The sequence below is a fragment of the Gymnodraco acuticeps genome, unplaced genomic scaffold (assembly GCF_902827175.1).
Source record: "Gymnodraco acuticeps unplaced genomic scaffold, fGymAcu1.1, whole genome shotgun sequence".
Taxonomy (NCBI): domain Eukaryota; kingdom Metazoa; phylum Chordata; class Actinopteri; order Perciformes; family Bathydraconidae; genus Gymnodraco; species Gymnodraco acuticeps.
The window spans coordinates 651,543-673,468 of record NW_022990235.1 but is presented as its reverse complement, the minus strand read 5'-3'; the positions used below and the strand labels follow the sequence as shown (position 1 = coordinate 673,468).

The window sequence follows — 21,926 nt, the reverse complement described above, 5'->3', positions numbered from 1 at the left end:
ATATTAGTTGCAAGGCCGGAAACAAGTCATATTAGGAACAGGTTTTCATCTGTGTCAGTCAATCCCGTGGAGTTCCAGTGGTGCAGCCTGTGAGCAGAGTTGGCTCTGAACCAGCGGCTGGAGAAAGTCGAACCAGCGTGACGTTCTCCATCACACCACAGCTGTCGTTTTCACAGCTTCTCCCAAAACACCAGACACAAATGAAAGCATTTATGTGGGTGATTATGTGTGACAGTGGATGTTCCCATTCTTTTTACAACTTCCCAAAACCTTAAAAGGAAGAATTATTACAGTTTAGTATAGCTTCAGGAATAATCAGCCATCTTAATAACTAACATGAGTTCAGTCTCAGTCATTGGATGAGCTCGCCAATAACTCCCCCAGTCTATGGTGATATTTGGGTCGTGAAGACTAAACACACCCTGTCATCATCAAGGAGGCGGTGTGGCTCGCTCCACCCACAACTAACAGCAGGCTGTGGCTACACTTGAACTACTCAACATAACAATGTAGAGGAATGATACAACGATGACTCGTTATTGCTGCTTTTGATTATATTGAACTCTAAAACAGAAAATAACTGTGTGTGAGGTAATTTACTCTAAAACCCCTTCATTTCCCAGAAGTATTTGTATCAATATAGGAAGTGATTAATAAGTGAAGCATCTGGAGGATTCTCAGGAGTTTGGTTAACAAGAAGAAGTGCTTTAATATGGTCGTATTTACATTGTAGTGAGAGATGACAGCCCGTTGCCTGGGGATTTGTGTTTTGTTTCCATGGCGCGAGCCAAGTGTGTGTGGGTCTGCCAGACAAAACCACGATCCAGCAGTAATACACGGCGATGTGTCAGCCTGAGGCTCGGCTATGGAGCTCACAGCTGCAAAGGCTGGACCCACAGCTCATCTGCAGTGTGAACCATGTAGGCAGCATACAGTCTTTTTGAAATGTAAATTATTTCTGTGTTTTTTATTTCATCTTTATTAATCCAGGAGAATAGCATTGCTGCCCAATAAATTAAACACATAATGTTTTCAGAGTCACCAATAACATCACAGTTAACACATTAAAAAAGTCAGGACAAGGTAAGTTCGACCAAATATCACAAATCCATATTTTTGAACTTGCTTAGCCATGCACAATTGTTTTTACTTCATGTGTCATGGTTTTGAGATATCATGTATCCCACAATCCTATGGAAGTTAATTTCTTCAAAGTATGATATTAAAACAAAAAATACAAAAAAGGATGACATGTTGGCATCTCTGTGGCAGGTGGGCTAGTAGCTGAAGGCTAACGTTTGGGAAGTGTGTTTCTCTGATAACCTAATATTCATCTCATTACTGAAATCCTCCATCCAAGATCTAAAACATGTCATGTGAAAATGTGACATAAACGTGCATATTGAAAGGACCGTCTACTTGATACAAATGTGTTTGAACATTTTGGGAAATATTTTGATCATATTAAAAACTATAGTAGCCTAACCTCTATGTTTGTAATGTCGGTGAACTGACTCTTTAAACAGCAGACACATTTTTTATATTTCTCAAGGGAGAAAGTTGCAGACTTTGCTTGCCACAAATGCTTAAAAAAGCCTTACAATATCAAAGAGGGATCGCCAGCAAACCAGGGTCTAAATAAGTCCTGTATTGAGATTTTTTTTTTTGGAAGAGCACAGAACATCTATTCGATGAAATAAAGCTTGACGTCACCTTTGTAAAGCACTGAGACTTCTGCTGCTGTGTTTATATCAGTATGAACTTTGGACGCAGGCTTAATATGCACGTAATTTAATTACCTCAGCAGGCAGGCAGCAATCACTGCTTTGACCTCCATAGTGAATAAATCATTTACATCAGGTTTTTTTTTTTATATTTCCAACAGAACTCCACCCTTCCTGTTGGTGAGGGATTCTTAATAGGCTAAGAGACTGAAGCGTCACTTCATAAATATACCATTGTGTTGTAGTGTGAACCACAAAGGGAAATTCCTCTCTGCTCCAAATGACGCTGAAAAGAAAATTAACTGAAGGTTTCACTTTTTTGATGTGGTGGATAAATCTCAGCGTGAGTCATGAAGCACAACCAGAGAATTGGACATTTTTCCTGAGAATGATTACTTATTTTGAAATGTCTTTCATGTGCCATCTCAAACTCTCATCAGAGCTGCCTCTGGCTGCGGTTGCTTATCTCCTTCCCTGACTTTTTTTCCCTCTGACTGACTAACTTTATAAGGAACTTCCTGTGAGTGATGGCATCACGATGTGGCACACAAGCAAGGAGGGGAGGTGGGCTGAAGTGGGAGGAGAGACAGTATCGATTTAAAGCATATTTATTCCAATGAATGTTCATGGATAAAGGTTTCCCAGCGGATTTAGAAATGTAAAGCAGTTAACACAAACACATGTTTTATTAAAGGGAAATACATTTATTTGTTCTCACTTTTGAAACTGTACCTTTATTGTCATAGGTGAGCATTTCCAGTACCATCCCTCACATTATTAGTAATCCAAACTCTGATGCTCATTTCATTCACATACACCAATTGTAAATCACACCAAGTAAGCCCCTTTCCTCTGCTGGTCACAACTGGCCCAGGGAATCCCAAAAATGTGCCTGAAATTATAAAGGGGGATTAGCAATAGCTTTTCCATGGAGTGACCAAATATGTAATGATAAGCCTGTTGGGTTTGGGGGGGGGGGGGGGCGTGCACAAGCTGTAAAGGATTTATGAACATAGACACAAGAACACTCTGTTCTCTCTTTCTCGCTCTCCCGCACACACCTCAGCTTTATGCCACTATTGATTCAACACACGAGTTGTTTGTAGCCATTGTATCACTGTGTTTGGTCAGTGTGCATGTCAGTGTTGGGTTTGTATAGCCCAGTTAGGTAAGGTGACATAGCTAATACAACAACACTTACGATCTAAGTAGGCTTTGTTACTGGAAATAGATGATGTTAAGAATAGCATTTACCCTAAACTTAAACAAAGAAAAATATTTGTATCATCCATGTTGCTCTGTGTTTTAGTGAAAAATATCTCAGGTCAACACAGAACAGGTCCAGCTAAAAGACAATGCAGAGGGTGATCTGATTAGCAAGCAGTGAAACAATCTGGGCTGCATTCAGCTAGCAGCTGTGCAGATAAGAGTGTCTCTGCCTGTGTTTCTTTAGCTGTTGTCTTTGTTATCTGCCCTGGAGCCATCCCCATTACTGCCTCTGACGTCCTGCAGATCTGTGCAATTTACTTTTGACTGCAGCTTGAATGCATGCTGTTTATGAAACAACACAGAAGAGGTACATCATGATATGTGACGGAAACTGTTTAAAGGCAAAACTCACAGGAGGACTTTTCACCTTATCAGAATAACTTTACTGCTGCAAATAATAATACAATTATGAATAAATATCACCTCACTGCATCAACCAATCCCCATTTAGCTGTATTTTGATAACAGAGCAGCATGTGTTCAGGTGTTTACTGTATCCTACAGGGACACAGTTTATCAGCTGACTGTATCCTTATGTCTACACCTGCTCCTTCCTCTAAGTTTAACAGCAGACTTTGATCACATCAAGTTAATTTAACGTTTAAATCAGCCCCGTGTATGTTCAAGGGTGATTCTGCAATCCCTAATGTACTCACTCAGCCTGTCCTGCTCTATACATCCATGGTCCTGCTGCACGTACACTGTACAGAGACATGGTGAAAAAGGAGACTGCGCCTTTAAGGGCAAGTGTGCAAGGCGGAGCTAGTGCGTCTCTCGTGTGGTGGAAGCTTATAAAACAGCTCAGTACAATACTAGACTTATCTTAAAAAGTGTCACAGTTTAACCGGAGCGCTGCTAATACGCTGGCGTCTTGTCTCTGATGCAATCAGAACACTAAAGACTCAAATCAAACCAAAGAAAACAAGGAGCTATAATTCACCAAAGAGGAGTCTATAGGAGGGAGTCAACAGAGGAGATCTGTGAAGTTATTTAGGTGAGTTCAGAAAGGGATTGCTGTTCAAGCCCATATCGTGTCCATTGTTTTGTATGTTGGTGCCAGCACGACATACACTACTGATTGATGTGCAACTTCAGCTATTGAGAATATTTGTATGTTTTTGTGTGTGTTATTCTTGAAGGCATTCAGAGGAGTAGCCTACCCTGTCTTTTCGCTGACATTACGAAGATTTGAAAAGTCCTCTTTAAAGTAAACTAGAAATTGGCAACACATTTGTAAACCTTTACTAAAACGACACGTCTTTTTGTCATGGTAAATTTACGTATTTGATCTCTTTCTAAATTTTTGGCAGATTGCAAATCTATAACCTTGTTTTATTTATATGTCATAATTTATTTAATTAGTTGACAATTATCTATGTGTCATTTCCGTTTAAGCTAAAAGGAAATAATCCATTATGTATCATCACTAGCTGTCCTTGCCAAATAGCTGACTTGTGTGTTGTGGCGTGAGTCACCTGCCTGCTAGAGGGCTTTTAACCATTATTATCTCGATCCGGTAAAGTGAGGGGGTGTGCGCGCTGTTTGCTTGCCGCACAGGTAGAGCGAGTATGGTTGCTCGGGAAACCGCTGCAGGGGTGTCATGAGCGGGGTGTGAACTGCTTCTTTCAAGGTCTGTGTGTGACTACTACAATGCTGAAATAAAAGGCAAGCTATCTGCTATGTTTTGCATCACTGCTAACCCCATCAGACCTCCTCCTTCCCGGTGTTGTGTCAAATTATGCACCCCCGTCGTGAAATGCACCCCTTGACACGGGAACGCGCATTTGAATGTATAGTCCGCTAATCTATGTTGTCTCTTTGACGATTGGATTGTCAAATCCTGGATTTTTGCTTTCATTCGTCACTTATTTAATTGTTTATTTATATGTTTTTATTTAATTGTGACGTCCTGTCTGTATACTTGTGCTTTACAATGTATTGTTTATTTTTACATCAAGTGCTTGAGGTTGGGATTAATATATTTATTTTTATTTTGGGTGGTGATTTTTATGAACAGCCTGGTTGCCACGATATGCACCCCTTGCTATCTCTGACAATAAACGTGTCACATACTTGAAACTTGCTTCATTTATTAGTACTAGAACTACAATTATACCCTCCAAAGTGCTTGAGGGTGGGATTAATAGAAGCATCTTTTTTTGGGGGGGGGGGGGGGGTGCTTTTTACGGCAGGCTAGGGGGTGCATTTCACGACGGGGGTGCATAATTTGACACCAAACCGGCATACATGGGGCCTCACTCACGTAGCCTATTGTATGCACAGAAAGGCCAGACTTGACCTTATAAAGACTCACATTCTTTGACCAAATTATCTGAATTAAGTGACTCGAATTCCCCATTAAGAGGGTTAATACTCTGCATGACTACACATCATTTGTTTAATCATGTTGCCTGTAAATGCTCCTATGGTTAACTGCCAGGATGAACTGTCTTTGCACCTGTTGCAAGAGGAAGCACAAGCCCCCGGGGTTCATTATCGAGGATCATGTTGCGTCCCATCCCCGCCGAACCGAATCGACGGCCCTGGGCAAGGGGGGTGCATGCCTTGTTGGGCAATTTGGCTCATGCTGATGCCACAAGCTTCCTGTTGTTTTAGAGCTTTGTTTCTCACCAGCTGTCAGGGCAGCACATACATATGGCTCATAGGAGATCAGGAACGAGGGGGCCGTGTTCCTCTCAGTCATCACTCCAACATTATAAGAAGGACAGCATGTCTCATGTGGTCTGCAGAAGAGATGACCACCAGGCTGATGGATGCACCTGTTATGCTGCATTCTGAAAAATAGGACTTCTGATAGGGCGCGGAAGTCATTCGAAGATTTTCTGCAACAATCCAAAGCTGATGTCAGTGACCTGAGACAAGGCGTAGAACAAATACACAAATATGATGCACTGTGCTTTAAAACATAAAGGCTTTGCATATTTTAATTTAACACTTTTTAAATCTCAAGAGATCTGACATATTGAACAGGTTAATCCAGTGTGGGGCCTAAACATCTGATCAGATTTTGCTTCTAGTCTTCTTCTGACCACATCAATATAAACTTGCTGCTGGATTTTTTTTTTTTTTTTCTCTGAATAGTGTACACATTGTTTACTCAGCCCTGACACATACTTGACATGACATGGACATTCAGGTCATTTGACTGGAGGAGTTCTTGCAACATCAGGTATATCTGTCGTAACTGGAGGAGCCCCTTCCTCTGCTGTTCAGGACAAGCAAGATTGCAGCACTGAAGCACAGCAGAGTCAAGTTTAAAATAAACTGTAGTGTAGGTACAGTCCGTTGGAATGAGACCAGACCGATTGTTAATGATTTCATACCTAAAATGTTGAATTTAGGCTTATTTTTAATAAGCCTAAATTCTTGCTATAGTTGAAATGTAAAGACAATTTAGAAATCGAGCTGGTAAAATTAACAACTGAATTGTTTTAGATGTACTGTCAAATAAATCAACTGAAGCACAACTTGCTATTGCTGTTTCAACTTTACATAACTTGTATCTACTTAAGGCCAACTGTTGAATAAAGTAGACTGCAAAAACAGGCACAAAATAATCTGTTCATTATGGCTACATTTTCTCATAAACACTGCTTTTCTGCTTTCTTTATATTCAAATACTCTGACTAGAATGTTCTGACTGACAGAGCGCTCTGTCCTCATGAGGACATACACTACTTGTCATTCCTCTGTCATAGGAGATTGTTTTCTTGTCTGTCTAGTACTTAACAGAAAAGGAGTCACAAGCACAAGACTGATTCTAATATCTGGACTTGCTTTACTTCTTTCTTCCCATGGAGTATGTGTGCCTTGCGTTAGAGAGTATTTTTCAATGTGCTACCACACGTTCTGTTTCATCTCATCTGCGTTTGCCGTCAGCCTCCTTTCACCGTCATTCACGGCTTGTGTCTTGGCTGTGTTACAGGTGCACCAGAAGCAGGGGTAGCCAGCCGGGTGATCTGAGTGTTTCCTGACTTTGATGCGACCCGAGTGTGCCTGGAGCATGTCCACAGTGGGCCTGACTGCCCAGGAGATCTCTTTTCCCATAGAAAACCCCTTCCTGAGGGGCAGCTACTGTCACAGCATGGCTGGATCCCAACCCTCCTGGACCCATCCCAATGAGCTGGACAAGTAAGTGTTCAAATGCCACGACTAGGAGTTTATTCGGGGAAGTTTTTTAAAATCTGCATGACATGCCGCACTTTTATTATTCAGGTCAGTCTTATTAGTTATGATGGAATGGTATATGATTAATCTAAACCAGTACTAATCTATTCATTTTCTTTTTTTTAACAGCTTCTACTTCAGTATGGACACTGCACACTCAGATCACAGCTATCGCACCCAGCATAAAGTGCCACCTCCACCGTCTTTAAGTTATGAACGTAAGTGCATGATCTCTCATCTCCATAGTGCAGCTCTTCTGAAATACATAATTGTTTGTAAAAATTATCTGCCCCATACTGCAAGTAATAAGTGGTTTTCCAGAATTACAGAGAAAGCTAGTAGTCCATATTTTTATAGCTTTTACTAAAGTTGTAGAAGGAAATGATGATTGTCATTCAAATAAATTAATACTGTGCCATACAATTGATGTAATTTTTTTCCCTCCATTTGTCTGCTCTGACAGGACATAAACACAGTCCAGGCTCACAGAGATTACCTACAAAACAGTCCCGGCCCTCCCATCTCTCCCTGTCTTGCAGCGTTGAACCCTCCACCCCAAGTCCTGCAGATGACGACCAGGTGGTCCCCTCGTTCCAGAGGCTCTCGGTGTGCAGCAGTCCTCCTCAGACGCCAGGCAGATGCTCCAAACCTCTGCCCCCCATCCCCCCGCACACGGATATCTCCCAGGAGCAGGCGATGGACAATGAAGTAGAGTTTTTCACTAGCCCCGACGAAAGCCGCTGCCTGGTATCTGATCAGTGTTCCAAATCGTCTCCTTTTCGTTATGGAGTCCCCAGTCGAAGGAGCTGTGGCCAGATTAACTACGCTTACTACGATGGTCCATTAGGGCCGCAAAGCCCGAGGCAACCCCCACAGCAGCATCAGGCATATCCTCCTCAGGAAGTGCGAGAACAGTTTGAGCAGCAGCGACCTCAGGAACCACCTGAGCCTGTGGTCTGTCAGAGACAGCAGGACAAGGCTCAGAGGAGGCTCCGACGCTCGCACTCTGGCCCAGCTGGATCCTTCAACAAGCCTTCGCTGCGCCTCACGTGCCACAAGCGCCAAACTCAAAGTATGGATAAGCCCGGGGTGCCACCTCCTATCCCTCCACGAACAATCAAGACAGGAGACAACCGCCGCTGGTCAGCAGATGTCTCGTCTGGGGCTTATAGCGATGAGGACAAACCGCCAAAGGTGCCTCCAAGGGAACCTTTGTCCAGAAGCAGCTCCCGCACACCCAGCCCCAAGAGCATCCCAACATACTTTAATGGGGTGATGCCCCCAACCCAAAGCTTTGCACCCAACCCTCGTTACGTGAGTTATCGGGGTTTACAGAGACAGAACAGTGAGGGCTCCCCCTGCATCTTCCCTGTTATGGAGAACGGCAAGAAGGCCAGCACCACACATTACTATCTCATGCCTCAGCGGACTGCTTTGGTGGACTCGCCTTGTGTAGATAGATTTCTCCGGGTCAAGGATAGCCCTGCAGCTCGCAATACAGATGTATCAGACTCAAACTGGGACTGTCACACCAGAAGGAAAGCACAGGTGGATTTAGTTTGAAAAGTTTTAGAAGTAGCAGAGGACTCTACTGTACATGAGCAAAAACCACTTGAAAAAATTGTGAAGCTGGACGCTAACAACCCTCAAACTGCTGCTTTTACTTATTTTATATATTTTTTTTACCCCTATGTATTCTCAACACACAGGGTATGTGTGCACTGTATTCAGTTACTGGTACTGTTGAAATAGCTATCACAACTGAGATGCTTTATGTACGAACTGTATCTCTGACTATAGATTGTGGGAAAAATGCAACAATGTAGAGCTTATTTTTTTTATATGATTTAAAAAAAGATTTATTTCATGATGTGGTACAGCCGGAAGGTACAAGCGGGCCTTGGACCTCGTGTGTTCAGTATTTTCAGTGTCTGGAAGGTTGAGGATGTTTTGTGAGGTGCATTGACACTGCTTTTGTATCTTACAAGGGACAAAAGGTCAGTAATGTAAACGTGTATCATCAATATATGAAGTCGAAATACAAGGCCTATTAATGATTTTTTTTTTTTAACAAAATGAAGGATGCTAGCACACAAATCTCTTTTTTGTTTGCTATTATATATCAACACTGATATGATTTCCCTGCCTTGATGAAGTTGCAGTCTTAATCAGGCCTCTATATCTGTGTAAATTGATGTTTTCCACATGGTACATTTTGTACTAAGAGGTGGGTACATTACTGGTAGCTACGCATGTTTCCATTGGAATGTCTAGTGCAGCTTATATGGTGTAGTTGTCGGTTGATGAATGTGTCTGTTAGTGCTTGTATGTGTTTGTACATACGGGCATGCGAACAGCAGTTGAAAAAGTGTTCTGGCGAGAATTTTGGTAGAAAACTATCAACCATACTTGTTACAGTGCTCTGCTTTTTTGCAGTGTCTGCTTTTTAGTACAGCCCTCTAAAAGAGATTGCTTGCTTTCAGTGTCCAGGTCTGTTTTGTTGCACAGAAATGGGCTTGTTGAACATTAAGTGAATGTATGCTATACTTACTGAAATTCCACCAAACACTTGGAGGAGCTTATTGTTGGTCAAGCTGTGAGTCATTGCTTGGAACTAATTTGTCTCATATACTACCTCCATTTTTAATATTATTCCTATATTTCACATATTTCACATAATCCCCTTTCTACAAAGGTAATATCAGAAATTATAATTTATATAGATGAGGTAACCAACTCATTGTGGGACCTGACACAGTTTTAATTCAGTTACGAGTAACATAAAGTCAATTCTAACCGGATATCCTTAAAAATTGATTTTTGATCACGCAGAGCTTAGATCACAGATGTTTGGCTAACCTGTTAATACAGACACATTACAAAGACAGTGCAGGGTTTACCTACCTGACACAGACTTTCCTGTTCTGCTCATGCATTCCTGCCTTACATGATTGCAGTGGGTGTGGTCTGACAGACTTTGGCTGCTGGCAGCCTAGAAAATATATGAATTGTATTGTTGTAGATTGCTCAAGAAGCATCAGGATGATATAATAAATGTAGCTAAATGTATTGAAGTAACCCTTGGTATCGAACATGGTGGTCAGTTTGGGAAACGGATAACTGCTAAGGTCAAACGGTCATTAAAATATACTTTTTTTTTCTCCCTCCTGCTCACAAAACCCTGCCAACACAATGTTGCATTTGACTTAAATTTCTGAAGAAAATGTTTACATACACTGATACTATTTAATCTTAAGGTATTCATATGTCTTATTAGAAATAATAAAACTGAATGAAGACTAGTTTATTAAGACATACCTTCTCTGCTGTGGTGAAGACATGCACTGGGAGAGTACAGTATGCTGTGTACAGTATTTAACAATTCCATTTGTTTTTATGAATAGTTGAAAAGCATATAGTCTTTGAAAAGAAAGTTTAAATAAAATGACTTATTTATGAAACTGCTTCATTTTGTTTCTTCAATCTGTCAAGCCTGAACTCTCAACTCAGCTGTTTGGCCTGTTTTATCACCCACACACCCTCATGCTGTGCCTTGTTGTGACTGGCCTCTTTCCAGAGAAAGTAGAGTGACTTACAATGGTCGACTGACAGGTGTACTGCCTTCCTCTTCCTGGTTAGAGCACGGTCTCCTCCTGCATGACAGCTTAGATGCTCTGTGGCAGCCAGCTCTGCGCCCACACGTTTTTTTTGTTTCAAGTGCTTAACAATGTTGCAAGTGTTGTACTCTTGACTTGAGTCCATGTGGTTAGGCATGGAGTCACAACCACAATAAGCCACACAGTGTATAACTGGTTAAATAATTACCAAACTATCTTCAGTTAAGCTGCATTTACATTAAACACCTCAACTGAACATTTCTGTAGCTTTACGTTTTTGTTGTTAAATTGCAATCGATTTAGCATTATTGTTTTAATGGAGCATAACCTTTTACCTGTGAGCTGCTAGGTGACAGCATGGATGTTGACTATGGCAACTGAAAACAGGCTGCTCGTTTTAATCAAAGATCAGGTGCCAGATGAAATTACAAAGCGTTTGGTTTGTGATCACTTTCTGAGTTAAACACATTGCACTGCTGTGGCACTTTGGATGTGCTCTATGCCCAAACTCAGACATGACACTTTCTTATAGATGTTTACTTTTTAATTATTATTTGTAATCCTATTTAGCCAAAATAGTTTCTTAAACTGATACTATCTTACTAAACATTGTTTTCTGAGGGAGCTTTATTTTGGCAACGCTAATACATTTCTACTCATGCAATTAGAGTTTGACCTCTTACGTGGGTGTAATTCTTAAATTGAGTATGTCAGACTTAAGTTGAAGCAGCTCAATGACATCAAACATATCTTTGGACTAAGTAAAGAAGATAGGAGTTCTAGCTAACACTGATGATTGATATATTTTAATGATAATAATTATTACAGCAATTATGATAACTGCTGCAATAATTGCTATACAGCCTCTGCTGGTTAGTCTGCAGTTGTCTAAAAGTAATAGAGCAATTTCTGGTTTCTGTGACTGGATCTTAACATGGTTGTAGATCAACATTGTAAAGATACACCTCAAAATGTATAATCAAAAATAAAGTTGGAAAAATGACATTGTGAATAATAAGATTTATAGACAAAATGTGGAGAATGATTGCTTGGTATGCTTGCTTGTCTGTTATATATATATAAATAGATAATACTATTTACACTTGTGAATATAGCAAGAAAATGCATATCTGCAATCTGTCATAAGAGACAAAACGAATATGGCCAATTTCTAATCAATACTGTTGTGCGCATTGACATCCTCTGGTCTTGTAACTGGTCTTGGTTAGTAAAGGGGACAGAGTTGTAAATATTTAACTTAGAATGAAGTGCTGCTGGTCAAATGTTACTTAGGTAAGAGTTCTTGTAAAGACAATGTGGTACATCAAGCAAAGATAAAGTAATGATCAGGTGAGTCTACCACTAGGTGGACTCAAATAGCCAACAATGTGGTCGGATAGAAAAACAGAAATGTAGTGCTGTTGAGGACCAGCAGCAGGTATTTGCACTAGTATTTTGAGGTATAGTTGCAAATAAAATAAAAATGCCACAAACGATTAAGATAGATAGGAACAATAATATTTGTTTAAAACTCGCTTTCTCTCTGCGCTTAATTATTCCCATATTGAAGTGTGTGTGTGTGTGTGTGTGTGTGTGTGTGTGTGTGTGTGTGTGTGTGTGTGTGTGTGTGTGTGTGTGTGTGTGTGTGTGTGTGTGTGTGTGTGTGTGTGTGTGTGTGTGTGTGTGTGTGTGTGTGTGTGTGTGTGTGTGTGTGTGTGTGTGTGTGTGTGTGTGTGTGTGTGTGTGTGTGTGTGTGTGTGTGTGTGTGTGTGTGTGTGTGTGTGTGTGTGTGTGTGTGTGTGTGTGTGTGTGTGTGTGTGTGTGTGTGTGTGTGTGTGTGTGTGTGGTGTGTGTGTGTGTGTGTGTGTGTGTGTGTGTGTGTGTGTGTGTGTGTGTGTGTGTGTGTGTGTGTGTGTGTGTGTGTGTGTGTGTGTGTGTGTGTGTGTGTGTGTGGTGGGTGATCTAGTGACAGGACATTGTACTGAATTTAGGGAACGTCATCAATAAAATGTACTTTCTTAGATGATTTAATACACATTCAGAAACCCTAGACACTGACTTCTAAGCTGAAGCCAACATTCCCTCCGGACAAGAGTTCAAGAAGGGACAGAATTCAATATTTTCACATGTTACATACAGCTTTGAAAAAAATTAAGGGACCACTCAAAATGTATCTTAAATCTCAATCTCTACATGTATGGCAGCCATTCCAGTGTCTATTGAATTCCAAACAGAGACATTTTGTCCGTAGTTTATATGATCAAATATAAAAAAGGTTCATTTTACTCAAACGCATGTAAAAAGTAAAACCAGAGAAAGTGATAATGGTGCAGTGGTCTCTTTATTATTATTTCTTCCAGAGCTGTATATTACTTTGAATTTAAGAGCAGAGCAACAGTGTCATTGAAAAGACAAATTGTTAGTGTAATTTGAATTCACTGATGTATGATTTGACATGTTTATTTTAAGATAGGGCACAAGAGGCTACATTGAATTACAAATATTATAAACAAAGTCATTAATATCATAACAACAAATTACAATTCAAATACATTATGTGCAATATAAAGTTGGTAGCTCATACAATTTGTAATGTTCCTCACTACTACCATGGAAAACCATTGTTATTAACACAAAATGTTGCGTTCTGTAGCCATAATCTGGGGTTGATGTTCAAAAACCTCTGGATGTTTTGTTGTGACCTGGATAGACACACAAATGATGACATTAATATCAACAATTAAACTACAATCTTACATTTATCAGTTCTTCAATAGGTACTGTATGTAAAAACAAAATAGTAAACAAGAACACCTGTAATCAGTTGTGATCACTTTTTAGTTGTGGCCTAAATTCCTCTAGTATGTACCTGCAAGTCCCAAGTTGTGATTTCCTGGAGTAAAGAAACAGGATAATATTTTAAATTGCAAATGTAAGTGTCCTTTCTGAAAAATTGTAAGCTGTTTAAAAAAAAAAAAAAAACGGATTACGGATAACACACCTGTATCAGAGAAGTCAAAGAAGTCTTCTTCAAAAGCTGAGAGTCTTCTGTTATAGGAGTTGCTCCTTTTCCTAAAATAGAGCAATGTTTAAATACAATTATTACAGCAAAAATATTTTCTTTTGAACATTCGCATAGTGTTATCTAGGAACCCACCAAACAACCATTTGTTTCTTTTTTACGATGACAGCAATGATGATGATAATTAAGAGCAGGAGCACCACTGCCAATGATCCAAACAGTGCACCATAGAAACCTGGACCCCAACGGGAGACGTCACATTGTGGGCCATAAAACTGCTCAAGGCTAGACTCAAAGCATCTGGATTAAAAGGCCATAAAAGTAAAACAAATGTTTAATGAAAGTGACATTATATGCAAAAATATGACAGATGTGAGATACAAAGTGATGTTCATGCTTACCTACAGATTGGCCCCTTGCTAATGTCATTGTAACACTCTCCATGTTGGTGACAGTAATCCGTGTTGGTTTTGCAAGGTCCTACACACTGCCATTTACCGTTAACGATCTCAGCAGTGTAATTAGTAAACTGAGAACAGTTTACAAAAGGCTTAATATCTGTGATATCTGATTGCAAAAAAGTAAATTAAGTTATCATTAACAAACAAACAAAAAATGATGACATGTTCTAGGAAGAACAACTGACAATATGTCAAATATGCACGTTTATTACTGCCTGTACATACTTTTTATCTCAGGTGGCTGGAAGGTGATTTCCTTCAACTGCACGACTGCATTAAAGGCATTAGAAATCGTCATGAGGTTTTTTGTGTCATTCAAGATGTTAGTCAACCTCCCATCAAGCAGAGTGTTGACAAACTGGATTTGAGATTCATTGTTTGGATAAATGTACTCTGCCATACTCTTTGCAACAACACTTCCTGGTCTACAGTAAAATAAAAGATAGATATTACCAATAGGAAACAAACTGTTCTGGATTAAAGAGTAATTTGAGTTATTTTATCAGTAAAGTTAAATGAAAACTCACGATAAATTGATGACTTGTACTTTTTTAAAGGTTTGTGGATCTGCTTCTTTGCATAAAGCTTCAATCTACAACACAGGGAAAATGTATTATTATTAATGGTATAAACATATGTTTGGACACTAACATTAAAAAAACTATAGAGCAAAAAACTAATTACAGAAAAATGTGTATAAATTAAAGTTATTGCAACGATTGCTGTGTAAATAAATAAGAAAATGGTCTACCTGTAGTTCTAAGGTTTTGATGAATTCCAACGATTGAGGTGAGCTAAGATCTTTAAAAGCCAATTGAAAATTGACCTGGATTTCTAAAGAAAAATTTGCTTTCCGAGTTGGTAATTCCTCAGGGTCTGGAAACAAAAATAGACCAATTTATTGACATTGCAAAAATATTATATATTTCCCCAAAAAATGTTGGAGCATATTTTGGAAATCAATATTTGGGTATGCAAAACCTCACCAATATGAGGAGCTGTGTCATTCTTTCCAAAAGAACAGGACTCTCCAAAAAAAAAATCCTGACAGAGGCATTGACATTTTCCAAGTGTGATAATGAATTTACAGGTACCCCCCAAACATTGACAGTTCTGACATTGAGGAGTTGTAGGTTGTGTTGTTAATGTAATCGTTGTATTTGAAAGGGGAATGATGGTTGATGTTGAATGAGTTTTTCTTGTAAATGTGTTTGTGGTGATGATTTCCACTGACGTCAAAGCTTTTGAAGATGGTATTGAAAGAGTATTAAGTGTTGGTGTCACTTTCGGGACAGGTGTAGATTGGTGCACTGTCGATGAGGACATCAATGTTGTAGATGTTTCTTGGCTAGTCAATGGGAGCACAGTTGGGATGGGACCCATTGGAGTAGTTTCAGATTTGTGTTCAGGAGATGTTTGTGTGAAATGAGTGGTCAGTGTTGTGGATGTTGAGTGTGAACTTGAGGAAACCACTGTATTTGTGGTTGAAATTACAGTTGTTGCAGCTGGATCAGTGTTGGAAGTACTTGTTTCTCCATCCGATGTCAATGTTGAGGTTGACATTGTTGGTTCCATTTTTCCTGTTGTTGTAATAGCCGTGAGGGGTGTATATTGTTGCCCTGTTGATGAGGACATCAATGTTGTAGATGTTTCTTGGCTAGTCAATGGGAGCACAGTTGGGATGGGACCCATTGGTGTTGTTTCAGATTTGTGTTCAGGAGATGTTTCTATGAAATGAGTAGTTTGTGGATGGGATGTAGAGGGTGAACCTGAGGAACCCTCTGTATTTGTGGGGGAAATGATTGTTGTTGCAGATTGATCAGTGTTGGAAGCACTTGTTTCTCCATTCAAGGTGAATGTTGATGTTGACATTGTTGGCTCCATTGTTCCTGTTGGATAGACAGTAACGGGTGTAGATTGTTGCTCGGTTGATGAGGACATCAATGTTGTAGATATTTCCTGGCTAGTCGATGGGAACTGTGTATTGCTGGTCCCCATTGATGTTGTTTCAGATTTTTGTTCAGGAGATGTTTGTGTTAAATGAGCAGTTAGTGGAGGGGAAGTTGAGCTGGAATCTGATGAAACCTCTGTATTTGTGGTGGATATTAATGTTGTTGAGGATTGCTCACTGTTGAAAGTACTTGTTTCTCCTTTCGATGTAAATATTGGATGTTGACATTGTTGGCTCCATTGTTCCTGTTGGTGTAACAAGCGTAGTAACAGGTGTAGATTGTTGCTCGGTTGATGAGGACATCAATGTTGTAGATGTTTCCTGGCTAGTCGATGGGAACTGTGTGGTGCTGGTCCCCATTGATGTTGTATCAGATTTTTGTTCAGGAGATGTTTGTGTTAAATGAGCCGTTAGTGGAGGGGAACTTGAGCTGGAATCTGATGAAACCTCTCTATTTGTGGTGGATATTAATGTTGTTGAGGATTGTTCACTGTTGAAAGTACTTGTTTCTCCTTTCGATGTAAATATTGGGGTTGACATTGTTGGCTCCATTGTTCCTGTTGGTGTAACAAGCGTAGTAACAGGTGTAGATTGTTGCTCGGTTGATGAGGACATCAATGTTGTAGATGTTTCCTGGCTAGTCGATGGGAACTGTGTGGTGCTGGTCCCCATTGATGTTGTTTCAGATTTTGTTCAGGAGATGTTTGTGTAAATGAGTAGTTATGTGGATGGGAATGTAGAGGCTGGAATCCTGATGAACCCTCTGTATTTGTGGGGGATATTTTTGTTGTTGCAGATTGATCAGTGTTGGAAGTACTTGTTTCTCCATTCGAGGTGAATGTTGATGTTGACATTGTTGGCTCCATTGTTCCTGTTGGATAGACAGTAACGGGTGTAGATTGTTGCTCGGTTGATGAGGACATCAATGTTGTAGATATTTCCTGGCTAGTCGATGGGAACTGTGTATTGCTGGTCCCCATTGATGTTGTTTCAGATTTGTGATCAGGAGATGTTTGTGTTAAATGAGCAGTTAGTGGAGGGGAACTTGAGCTGGAATCTGATGAAACCTCTGTATTTGTGGTGGATATTAATGTTGTTGAGGATTGATCACTGTTGAAAGTACTTGTTTCTCCTTTCGATGTAAATATTGGGGTTGACATTGTTGACTCCATTGTTCCTGTTGGTGTAACAAGTGTAGTAACAGGTGTAGATTGTTTCTCGGTTGATGAGGACATCATTGTTGTAGATGATTCCTGGCTAGTCGATGGGAACTGTGTGGTGCTGGTCCCCATTGGTGTTGTTTCAGATTTGTCTTCAGGAGATGTTTGTATGAAATTATTAGTTTGTGGATGGGATGTAGAGGGTGAACCTGAGGAACCCTCTGTATTTGTGGGGGAAATGATTGTTGTTGCAGATTGATCAGTGTTGGAAGTACTTGTTTCTCCATTCGAGGTGAATGTTGATGTTGACATTGTTGGCTCCATTGTTCCTGTTGGTGTAACAAGCGTAGTAAGAGGTGTAGATTGTTGCTCTGTTGATGAGGACATCATTGTTGTAGATGTTTCCTGGCTAGTAGATGGGAACTGTGTATTGCTGGTCCCCATTGGTGTTGTTTCAGATTTTTGTTCAGGAGATGTTTGTGTTAAATGAGCCGTTAGTGGAGGGGAAGTTGAGCTGGAATCTGATGAAACCTCTGTATTTGTGGTGGATATTAATGTTGTTGAGGATTGCTCAGTGTTGAAAGTACTTGTTTCTCCTTTCGATGTAAATATTGGGGTTGACATTGTTGCCTCCATTGTTCCTGTTGGTGTAACAAGCGTAGTAACAATTGTAGAATGTTGCTCGGTTGATGAGGACGTCAATGTTGTAGATGAGTCCTGGCTAGTCCATGGGAACTGTGTGGTGCTGGTCCCCATTGGTGTTGTTTCAGATTTGCCTTCAGCAGATGTTTCTATGAAATGAGTAGTTTGTGGATGGGATGTAGAGGGTGAACCTGAGGAACCCTCTGTATTTGTGGGGGAAATGATTGTTGTTGCAGATTGATCAGTGTTGGAAGTACTTGTTTCTCCATTCAAGGTGAATGTTGATGTTGACATTGTTGGCTCCATTGTTCCTGTTGGTGTAACAAGCGTAGTAAGAGGTGTAGATTGTTGCTCTGTTGATGAGGACATCATTGTTGTAGATGTTTCCTGGCTAGTCGATGGGAACTGTGTATTGCTGGTCCCCATTGGTGTTGTTTCAGATTTTTGTTCAGGAAATGTTTGTGTTAAATGAGCCGTTAGTGGAGGGGAAGTTGAGCTGGAATCTGATGAAACCTCTGTATTTGTGGTGGATATTAATGTTGTTGAGGATTGATCAGTGTTGGAAGTACTTGTTTCTCCATTCAAGGTGAATGTTGATGTTGACATTGTTGGCTCCATTGTTCCTGTTGGATGGACAGTCACTGGTGTAGATTGTTGCTCTGTTGATGAGGACATCAATGTTGTAGATATTTCCTGGCTAGTCGATGGGAACTGTGTATTGCTGGTCCCCATTGGTGTTGTTTCAGATTTGTCTTCAGGAGATGTTTGTATGAAATGAGTAGTTTGTGGATGGGATGTAGAGGGAGAACCTGAGGAACCCTCTGTATTTGTGGGGAAAATTATTGTTGTTGCAGATTGATCAGTGTTGGAAGCACTTGTTTCTCCATTCGAGGTGAATGTTGATGTTGACATTGTTGGCTCCATTGTTCCTGTTGGATAGACAGTAACGGGTGTAGATTGTTGCTCGGTTGATGAGGACATCAATGTTGTAGATATTTCCTGGCTAGTCGATGGGAACTGTGTATTGCTGGTCCCCATTGATGTTGTTTCAGATTTGTGATCAGGAGATGTTTGTGTTAAATGAGCAGTTAGTGGAGGGGAAGTTGAGCTGGAATCTGATGAAACCTCTGTATTTGTGGTGGATATTAATGTTGTTGAGGATTGATCAGTGTTGGAAAGTACTTGTTTCTCCATTCGAGGTGAATGTTGATGTTGACATTGTTGGCTCCATTGTTCCTGTTGGTGTAACAAGCGTAGTAACAGGTGTAGATTGTTGCTCGGTTGATGAGGACATCAATGTTGTAGATGTTTCCTGGCTAGTCGATGGGAACTGTGTGGTGCTGGTCCCCATTGATGTTGTATCAGATTTTTGTTCAGGAGATGTTTGTGTTAAATGAGCCGTTAGTGGAGGGGAACTTGAGCTGGAATCTGATGAAACCTCTCTATTTGTGGTGGATATTAATGTTGTTGAGGATTGTTCACTGTTGAAAGTACTTGTTTCTCCTTTCGATGTAAATATTGGGGTTGACATTGTTGGCTCCATTGTTCCTGTTGGTGTAACAAGCGTAGTAACAGGTGTAGATTGTTGCTCGGTTGATGAGGACATCAATGTTGTAGATGTTTCCTGGCTAGTCGATGGGAACTGTGTGGTGCTGGTCCCCATTGATGTTGTTTCAGATTTTTGTTCAGGAGATGTTTGTGTTAAATGAGCAGTTATTGGAGGGGAAGTTGAGCTGGAATCTGATGAAACCTCTGTATTTGCGGTGGATATTAATGTTGTTGAGGATTGCTCAGTGTTGGAAGTACTTGTTTCTCCATTCAAGGTGAATGTTGATGATGACATTGTTGGCTCCATTGTTCCTGTTGGATAGACAGTAACGGATGTAGATTGTTGCTCGGTTGATGAGGACATCATTGTTGTAGATGTTTCCTGGCTAGTCGATGGGAACTGTGTATTGCTGGTCCCCATTGATGTTGTTTCAGATTTGTGATCAGGAGATGTTTGTGTTAAATGAGCAGTTAGTGGAGGGGAACTTGAGCTGGAATCTGATGAAACCTCAGTATTTGTGGTGGATATTAATGTTGTTGAGTATTTCTCACTGTTGAAAGTACTTGTTTTTCCTTTCGATGTAAATATTGGGGTTGACATTGTTGACTCCATTGTTCCTGTTGGTGTAACAAGTGTAGTAACAGGTGTAGATTGTTTCTCGGTTGATGAGGACATCAATGTTGTAGATGATTCCTGGCTAGTTGATGGGAACTGTGTGGTGCTGGTCCCCATTGGTGTTGTTTCAGATTTGTCTTCAGGAGATGTTTGTATGAAATGAGTAGTTTGTGGATGGGATGTAGAGGGAGACCCTGAGGAACCCTCTGTATTTGTGGGGAAAATTATTGTTGTTGCAGATTGATCAGTGTTGGAAGCACTTCTTTCTCCATTCGAGGTGAATGTTGATGTTGACATTGTTGGCTCCATTGTTCCTGTTGGATAGACAGTAACGGATGTAGATTGTTGCTCGGTTGATGAGGCCATCAATGTTGTAGATATTTCCTGGCTAGTCGATGGGAACTGTGTATTGCTGGTCCCCATTGATGTTGTTTCAGATTTGTGATCAGGAGATGTTTGTGTTAAATGATTAGTTAGTGGAGGGGAAGTTGAGCTGGAATCTGATGAAACCTCTGTATTTGTGGTGGATATTAATGTTGTTGAGGATTGATCAGTGTTGGAAGTACTTGTTTCTCCATTCGAGGTGAATGTTGATGTTGACATTGTTGGCTCCATTGTTCCTGTTGGTGTAACAAGCGTATTAAGAGGTGTAGATTGTTGCTCTGTTGATGAGGACATCATTGTTGTAGATGTTTCCTGGCTAGTCGATGGGAACTGTGTATTGCTGGTCCCCATTAGTGTTGTTTCAGATTTTTGTTCAGGAGATGTTTGTGTTAAATGAGCCGTTAGTGGAGGGGAACTTGAGCTGGAATCTGATGAAACCTCTCTATTTGTGGTGGATATTAATGTTGTTGAGGATTGTTCACTGTTGAAAGTACTTGTTTCTCCTTTCGATGTAAATATTGGGGTTGACATTGTTGGCTCCATTGTTCCTGTTGGTGTAACAAGCGTAGTAACAGGTGTAGATTGTTGCTCGGTTGATGAGGACATCAATGTTGTAGATGTTTCCTGGCTAGTCGATGGGAACTGTGTGGTGCTGGTCCCCATTGATGTTGTATCAGATTTTTGTTCAGGAGATGTTTGTGTTAAATGAGCCGTTAGTGGAGGGGAACTTGAGCTGGAATCTGATGAAACCTCTCTATTTGTGGTGGATATTAATGTTGTTGAGGATTGTTCACTGTTGAAAGTACTTGTTTCTCCTTTCGATGTAAATATTGGGGTTGACATTGTTGGCTCCATTGTTCCTGTTGGTGTAACAAGCGTAGTAACAGGTGTAGATTGTTGCTCGGTTGATGAGGACATCAATGTTGTAGATGTTTCCTGGCTAGTCGATGGGAACTGTGTGGTGCTGGTCCCCATTGATGTTGTTTCAGATTTGTGTTCAGGAGATGTTTGTGTTAAATGAGCAGTTATTGGAGGGGAAGTTGAGCTGGAATCTGATGAAACCTCTGTATTTGCGGTGGATATTAATGTTGTTGAGGATTGCTCAGTGTTGGAAGTACTTGTTTCTCCATTCAAGGTGAATGTTGATGATGACATTGTTGGCTCCATTGTTCCTGTTGGATAGACAGTAACGGGTGTAGATTGTTGCTCGGTTGATGAGGACATCAATGTTGTAGATATTTCCTGGCTAGTCGATGGGAACTGTGTATTGCTGGTCCCCATTGGTGTTGTTTCAGATTTGTCTTCAGGAGATGTTTCTATGAAATGAGTAGTTTGTGGATGGGA

At 40.4% G+C, this 21,926-nt stretch overlaps 4 protein-coding genes across 4 annotated transcripts; 1 reads left to right on the top strand and 3 right to left on the bottom strand.

Moving 5' to 3' along the window:
* The first annotated feature begins 3,810 nt into the window (after positions 1 to 3,810).
* Positions 3,811 to 10,645, top strand: errfi1a (ERBB receptor feedback inhibitor 1a). Its single transcript, XM_034219379.1, has 4 exons — positions 3,811 to 3,987; positions 6,940 to 7,145; positions 7,311 to 7,399; positions 7,645 to 10,645. The coding sequence occupies exons 2-4, from the start codon at positions 6,994 to 6,996 to the stop codon at positions 8,742 to 8,744; spliced, it is 1,341 nt and encodes a 446-aa protein (XP_034075270.1). The 5' UTR covers positions 3,811 to 3,987; positions 6,940 to 6,993; the 3' UTR covers positions 8,745 to 10,645.
* A 3,011-nt stretch (positions 10,646 to 13,656) lies between these two features.
* LOC117548158 (mucin-3B) lies at positions 13,657 to 15,819 on the bottom strand. The gene is made up of 9 exons (XM_034219209.1): positions 15,808 to 15,819; positions 15,268 to 15,394; positions 15,033 to 15,157; positions 14,809 to 14,873; positions 14,507 to 14,706; positions 14,222 to 14,387; positions 13,956 to 14,120; positions 13,800 to 13,870; positions 13,657 to 13,691 (listed from the first exon to the last, which is right to left on the bottom strand). Exons 1-9 carry the CDS (start codon positions 15,817 to 15,819, stop codon positions 13,657 to 13,659), a joined length of 966 nt encoding a protein of 321 aa, XP_034075100.1.
* Positions 15,820 to 17,339: 1,520 nt separating this feature from the next.
* Positions 17,340 to 19,199, bottom strand: LOC117548157 (uncharacterized protein PB18E9.04c-like). The gene is made up of 2 exons (XM_034219208.1): positions 17,602 to 19,199; positions 17,340 to 17,485 (listed from the first exon to the last, which is right to left on the bottom strand). The coding sequence occupies exons 1-2, from the start codon at positions 19,070 to 19,072 to the stop codon at positions 17,340 to 17,342; spliced, it is 1,617 nt and encodes a 538-aa protein (XP_034075099.1). The 5' UTR covers positions 19,073 to 19,199.
* A 1,243-nt stretch (positions 19,200 to 20,442) lies between these two features.
* On the bottom strand, positions 20,443 to 21,437 carry LOC117548156 (mucin-5AC-like). The gene is made up of 2 exons (XM_034219207.1): positions 20,602 to 21,437; positions 20,443 to 20,512 (listed from the first exon to the last, which is right to left on the bottom strand). Exons 1-2 carry the CDS (start codon positions 21,435 to 21,437, stop codon positions 20,443 to 20,445), a joined length of 906 nt encoding a protein of 301 aa, XP_034075098.1.
* Between the last annotated feature and the right edge of the window lie 489 nt (positions 21,438 to 21,926).

What these genes read in the sequence shown, in the direction of transcription:
- errfi1a (XM_034219379.1), top strand. Translation starts at nt 6,994, where the DNA reads ATGCGACCCGAGTGTGCCTGGAGCATGTCCACAGTGGGCCTGACTGCC. An exon ending in CATCCCAATGAGCTGGACAA is followed by an intron (nt 7,146 to 7,310) that starts GTAAGTGTTCAA and finishes TTTTTTTAACAG; the next exon opens with CTTCTACTTCAGTATGGACA. An exon ending in ACCGTCTTTAAGTTATGAAC is followed by an intron (nt 7,400 to 7,644) that starts GTAAGTGCATGA and finishes CTGCTCTGACAG; the next exon opens with GACATAAACACAGTCCAGGC.
- LOC117548158 (XM_034219209.1), bottom strand. An exon ending in TCAAAACCTTAGAACTACAG is followed by an intron (nt 14,874 to 15,032) that starts GTAGACCATTTT and finishes CCTGTGTTGTAG; the next exon opens with ATTGAAGCTTTATGCAAAGA. An exon ending in GTACAAGTCATCAATTTATC is followed by an intron (nt 14,707 to 14,808) that starts GTGAGTTTTCAT and finishes ATTTTACTGTAG; the next exon opens with ACCAGGAAGTGTTGTTGCAA.
- LOC117548157 (XM_034219208.1), bottom strand. Translation starts at nt 19,072, where the DNA reads ATGGGGACCAGCAATACACAGTTCCCATCGACTAGCCAGGAAATATCT. An exon ending in AAATACAGAGGGTTCCTCAG is followed by an intron (nt 17,486 to 17,601) that starts GTTCACCCTCTA and finishes TCGACTAGCCAG; the next exon opens with GAATCATCTACAACAATGAT.
- LOC117548156 (XM_034219207.1), bottom strand. Translation starts at nt 21,437, where the DNA reads ATGGAGCCAACAATGTCAACCCCAATATTTACATCGAAAGGAGAAACA. An exon ending in ATGGGGACCAGCAATACACA is followed by an intron (nt 20,513 to 20,601) that starts GTTCCCATCGAC and finishes TCTATCCAACAG; the next exon opens with GAACAATGGAGCCAACAATG.